The sequence below is a fragment of the Papaver somniferum genome, unplaced genomic scaffold (assembly GCF_003573695.1).
Source record: "Papaver somniferum cultivar HN1 unplaced genomic scaffold, ASM357369v1 unplaced-scaffold_125, whole genome shotgun sequence".
Classification (NCBI taxonomy): Eukaryota; Viridiplantae; Streptophyta; class Magnoliopsida; order Ranunculales; family Papaveraceae; genus Papaver; species Papaver somniferum.
In genome coordinates, this window is record NW_020621603.1 from 3060078 (window position 1) to 3065857 (window position 5780).

The 5780-nt window shown below is 37.1% G+C and overlaps 2 protein-coding genes across 2 annotated transcripts; one reads left to right on the forward strand and one right to left on the reverse strand.

Moving 5' to 3' along the window:
- Positions 1 to 1071: 1071 nt before the first annotated feature.
- On the forward strand, positions 1072 to 2599 carry LOC113331217 (zinc finger protein 8-like). The gene has a single exon (XM_026577953.1). The coding sequence runs from the start codon at positions 1363 to 1365 to the stop codon at positions 2137 to 2139; it is 777 nt and encodes a 258-aa protein (XP_026433738.1). The 5' UTR covers positions 1072 to 1362; the 3' UTR covers positions 2140 to 2599.
- Positions 2600 to 3700: 1101 nt separating this feature from the next.
- On the reverse strand, positions 3701 to 5546 carry LOC113331226 (pentatricopeptide repeat-containing protein At1g74900, mitochondrial-like). The gene has a single exon (XM_026577964.1). The coding sequence runs from the start codon at positions 5488 to 5490 to the stop codon at positions 4006 to 4008; it is 1485 nt and encodes a 494-aa protein (XP_026433749.1). The 5' UTR covers positions 5491 to 5546; the 3' UTR covers positions 3701 to 4005.
- Between the last annotated feature and the right edge of the window lie 234 nt (positions 5547 to 5780).

Sequence of the window (5780 nt, forward strand, 5' to 3'; positions counted from 1 at the left end):
CTAAGTAGTTTCCGACTTCCATCTAGCAATAAATGAAAATGGTTACAGTGAAAAGAAAGAAAGAAGAAAGAGTGGGAGATGTCTGGAGGAAATGCTATTGGTGAAAAGAAGTCTACACATTTGCAAGATCTGGTTAAAGAGACAATGGAATAACAGCACAATCCAATAGTTTCTAACATGTCTGAAACCTAATAACAAAAATAAAGTGTGGGGGGGTCCAATCACAACAACTGTCTAACACAAAATTCCTTTCTCCATTGTCAATCAAATATCAAAAAATTGAAATTAGGTTTGTTTATTCAATAATAGAAGCTGATGACTTCATTCAACAGGTAAATCTATGCTTTTAGGGCATAAAATATAAGGTTTTGCCGGCTCTATGAAGATATGCCTAGATCCCATTTCATTACCCTTATCAGTATATATACACATATGCTTACCTCATAATCCACTTCTTAATATTCCTTTGTTAAAACTTGCCACTTTCTTTATAAAATTCTAATAGGCATCCAAAAACAATGTCAAATCTAATCTTTTATTTATAATTTTTTGCTTGAAGGAGAGGTTACAAAGCAATTTCTTTCTTTATAAACATATGATGCCAGATAATCAAAGTACTACAGAGAACTCAAATAATTTAAACATAATCTAATATATTTGTTTAGGATTTCCAAGTGAATGAACCTGGCTTACCTGCAAGGCTCAGATGCGATACTTTTATAATATTAGCTTTATGATGATTAAACTAAGGTAGAAAAAATTGTAATGCATCTAAAATCTCAATTGGGTCATGAGTTGGTCAAGCAAAATTGTATTTAAAAAATCATCAACAAACACAAAACTAAAAGAACTATTAATCGGGGGATCTATCTTCCCAGGTGATTGCATCTCCATCTCTTTTTGACTTTTGTTTAGTGATTATCAACAAAACTTTTATTATCATGCTCTACTACTTTAAGCATGGAATATGTGTTTTTAATGCCCTTATTTGTACTAGCATTTGCCTATATAGTTTGTTGTAAACTCAATATATAATCAAGTTGCATATAGAGTATGCATTTTAACTTTACAATAAACAAAAAAAGACTGAATCCTCTTCGATGGGTAAAGTTTAGGCGTATTTAGTATAATAAACGAAAGTTTTAAGCCAATATTGCATGACGGCTCTTTTAATCTTGACTAAATATTTTTTTTCTTCTTTTTATCGACTCCTTGGGTATCTCTATGCTGTTAATAAATATAAAATTAATCCCTGTTTGAGGGTGCAATGCACAGTTGGAACTAATTCTATATAAGGAAGAGAGCTAATCCAATAATCTGTACCAGTTATAGAGAGATATCCTTACCTTTCTAGTGAGAAAAATGGAGAGGCATGATGTTCAGGAACAAACTCCAGCTGCTTCTGATATTCTCTCTCCGAGATGGAGCACTGACAGTGCTTATGAGAAAGAAACACGAGGTGTGGAAAAGAAGCTCCGGTTATTCGGCTTCGAGGTGGATCCCTATGCAAATAATGGAAGATGTTTGAAAGGGTCAGAAGAAAGAGATGAAAGTGTTAACTCTTCAAACGGGATCTTATTTCGAAGGGATAAACCTGCCAAAGAGAAAAGCTCAATAGTGGATGACAAGAAGTACGAGTGTCAATTTTGTTTGAAGGAGTTTGGGAATTCGCAAGCACTGGGGGGTCATCAGAATGCCCACAAAAAAGAGAGACTGAAGAAAAAGAAGTTACAGCTTCAAGCAAGAAAAGCAAGCATCAATCATTACCTTCAACCATTTCAAGGTCCCCATGGTTTCGGCTTCTACAGTTCCCCAGCCTTTTACAACCACTCTTCGTATGTTCCAGAATTCACGTCCTTCGGAGAGTCTCAGATTAGCTTCAACCACTACGATCAAAATGCATTCATGAACGGCTACCTGAATGGTCCCCTTGTCTCGAAGTCATACCCTGTGCCTTCTCATGTTCCTGTGCAACAAGACAACTGTAAGTTTAACCTCATACGATCACATGGATCTCATGAGAACAACCCAGCTGTCATCAGGCCTTCCCCTATACCTGTTCCCAAACAAAGCTGCAAAAGCTTGGATCTTCAGTTAGGGCTCAACGCGCAGTCCAACCGGTCTAGAAGTGGAATATGACAAAATTCAGTAAACATCTTCATTAGAGTTCTACATCCTTAACACTTCTCAATTTCAATGATGTGATAGAGGCGGGACCTAGAAAGCAGAACCAGTGCACTGCATCAGAACCACTGACAATACATTCACAATATTGTGAAACAGATATCTTTCCCTAACGCAGTACTTTGGCTTTATTTCAAGTGATCATGGAAGCTGCAAGTCCTTCAGCTCGGCCAAATGGTTATCTGCAGTTATGCGTATGCCACTAGCTTCTGGGGAAGCAGAAGGGTGGCAGGTTTGCAGGTTAGCTGGTACAGGTCATAGTTATATAGGTTTGGTTAATGAATGTCCATGTACATGTTTGTTTGCCTAGCCATGTGTTTCTAACAATTATGTATTTCCACAGATTAACACTCATAGCTTTTTGTGTATTTGATGTTTTTGTATGAATTGAAAATTCATCACCCTTCAACATGCTCAACTAATGAGAAGATAAAATACAAAAAATTGGTGAAATTCTAGGCTTTGGTTACTTCTTAGTAAATTAGCAAGGGGAGCTCTTCCATTATCATTATCTGCTACTTTCCTTAAAATATTTTTTTTTTTCAAAAGTTGCATATATTAGTTTCAGCATGTTGTACAGTTTACTTTGATCTACTTTTTTTCTGTTATTTCAAACGATGTACTCCAGATCCATCTTTCATAAATAAGTTATATAACTCTGACTCTCTAAGTAGTACTTAATCAAGATATCATGTGATCCAATTTTGTGTAACAGGAAATGTTCAGCAGCCTAAACTGCGTGACAGAATTTTAAATGTTCCTCGATAGGATCTCAAAATCACACTTACAAAAAATTGCAACGAGAACTTGTCCAAGCAAAATTCTAATCACTAAATAGAATTTTCAGACCTGTCCTCTACAAAAACTGAAATAAAAGAGTTGATCCATCTTTCCTCTGCACAGACTAAATGTCATAGGTTTACGACTTTAAGTTGACACTCTGTTAGTGCAGAAAGATGTTACACAAAAAATTTGCAAACCCAATCAATGAACTCACAGAATGAAGGATGTGGGCTACAGCTCAACATCTAACTACACTTTTCAGTCTTAGGTGTTTAAAACCCAGGACATAGACTTTAGAGTAAAGTCACAAAAATGTGTTCATACTGTGAAGCCATTGCTTTAAACAAATTTGACCATACAATTCTAGATTCTAGGGACCTTTAACAAGTATTAACCTTCCTAGGTTCTTTTTATACCTCTAACCATGTTGCTTCACTCCTTAGTGGTACAATCTCCCCATTCTCCCTCCAGTAGAAAGTGGAAAGTATTCACTTTTTGTTGAGGACCACTTCATTATAGGAGATCAATGGTCCTAACCTCCACCAGGAGGCATTAACGTTATTTTCTTGGTGGAAATTCAACTTTATGGTCTTTACCCTTATTGGTTAAGACACCGTGACCTAACTTAACAAAAGAATATGCCTCTTGTGTTTAGTGGGGGGATACCAAGCACAACCATTCATCAGGGATGCAAAACCATGAAATTCAATAATCAGACTTTCATGTTCAGGAATCAAATGCAAACACACACACAAAAAAAAAAGGCATTACCAGCTATTCTTCTTCGCTCAGCATCCCATTGCAGCCTGATCCAGGTGTACAACATTGACCTAGACCTGCTAGCACCTTAAAAAGGGAACTAAAGTACAGGAATATTTGATATAGTGAACACGTTGAACGCCATGAAACCGATTCTTAGATTATTTTTCTTAACTCCTGTATGCTAGCTATGTTACAGATGGGACAAGAAGGATTTCATACATTTACACACAACAACCAGTTTGAAGGCTTGGTGAATTGGGTTCCATATTGGCCAATTCACATCTTAAATGCACGAGGAAGTCGACCAGAACTGCTCTGCACTCTCAAAATTTCTTTTGCTAACTCGTGATTCCCAATCACCGTAAGTCCATTCAAGACCCTGTTAAAGGTAAACCTTCGAGGCATAAACCCTTTCTCCACCATCTCCATTAATAAATTCCCTGCTATTACCATATCATTCGGCTTCTTCCTCACAAACATCGCTCCTATTAAAACATTATAAGTATCTACATTAGGCAAATAGGTTCCACCATCCATCTTATCAAAAACCTCAAATGCTTTCTCAAGCTCCCCAGTATCACAATAATACCGAATAACCACATTAAACGTCTGCACATTCGGCTCACACTCATCCTCTTTCATTCTCCCCATATACTCCATTGCTCTTTCCGCATTCCCAGCATGACACAACCCTCTGATCACCACGTTATAAGTCGACTGATTCGGTACATACCCTTTGCTCACCATCTCATCAAAAATCACAATGGCATTCTCCACATTATCCTTCTTACACAAAACCTGAATGAAAGCATTATAAGTCTCGACTGTAGGAAGACAACCTCGTCTATTCATTTCATCAAACACCTTCCTAGCTTTACCAATTTCCCCCACAATCCCAAATCCATGAATAACAGTAGTATAAGTAACAACATCAATCTCACACCCCCTTCTCTTCATTTCCTTAAAAAAGTCCCAAGCTTGTTTAATCTGTCCGGCTCTAAAATAACCTTTAAGCAAAGCATTATAAGTAGACAAACTCGGCTCCAATCCTCTTTCAACCATTTCCTTTAAAACCTCCAAAGCCTTTGAAGTCTTCTTTATCAAACACCAACCATTAGCAATTATATTATAACTAATAACATCAGCTCTAAATTTAAACTTAAAAGCTCTGAACAAATGATAAGCCATTTCAATCCTCTTCGACTTACAGAGAATGTCAAGAATTGTGTTGAATGAATGCAAATCCTGAGGACATCCATATTCATGCATTGATAAGAAAATTTTCACAGCTTTATCAGGTTTACCAGCTGAAACATATCTCTCAGTAATTATAGCAAACGTTTTGGGTGTAGGACCAATACGTTGGGCACGCATTCGAGAAACAAGAGTCCATAATGTTCTGTAATCTTTTAATCTACCTGCAATGTCAATTGCATGATCATATGAAGGTGATGAATGTTTGTATGTTTGATGATTTTCTAAGGATTGGAAAAAAGCTAGGGCTTTTGGTCCGTCGTTCCATAAACGTTTGAGAACTCGGTTGACCAAGACAGGTGACCATGAAATTGAGCAATTTTCTAGGGTTTGGGTTAAGGTGTTTGTTGAGTTTTGTATGATTAGATTAGCTATTACTGATTCTTCTTGTAATGGTTGTGGTTGTGGAGGGTTTACTGGGGATTTAGAGTGGTTAAATGAGTGTTGAAGAAGAAGGAAATGGTTGTTTCTTCTCTTTGAGGAGATCTGTTTGAAGAAAAGGAACATTTGAAAACACGTTCAGCTTCTTCAGTGCTTTTGCTTGCCTGGGCGAAAGGAGTGAATAAGACCTTTGTGTACCTAGGAACGGTTGTGTTTGACATGGGAGGAAAAGGGGTGGAGTGTATCCTTGATAGAGCAAGTCTTGTGGTGGAATCCATCCATCTTCCACGCCACCTCAGCACTTGGAACTGTGGATGGAAGCGTAAGTGTAATGGTGGAATAGTAGAAACGCTATTTTTAATGGAGCTAAAAAAACGCAATTAAGAATGGAACTAAAAAAACGCTATTAAGAATGG

What these genes read in the sequence shown, in the direction of transcription:
- LOC113331226 (XM_026577964.1), bottom strand. Translation starts at nt 5,490, where the DNA reads ATGTTCCTTTTCTTCAAACAGATCTCCTCAAAGAGAAGAAACAACCAT.
- LOC113331217 (XM_026577953.1), top strand. Translation starts at nt 1,363, where the DNA reads ATGGAGAGGCATGATGTTCAGGAACAAACTCCAGCTGCTTCTGATATT.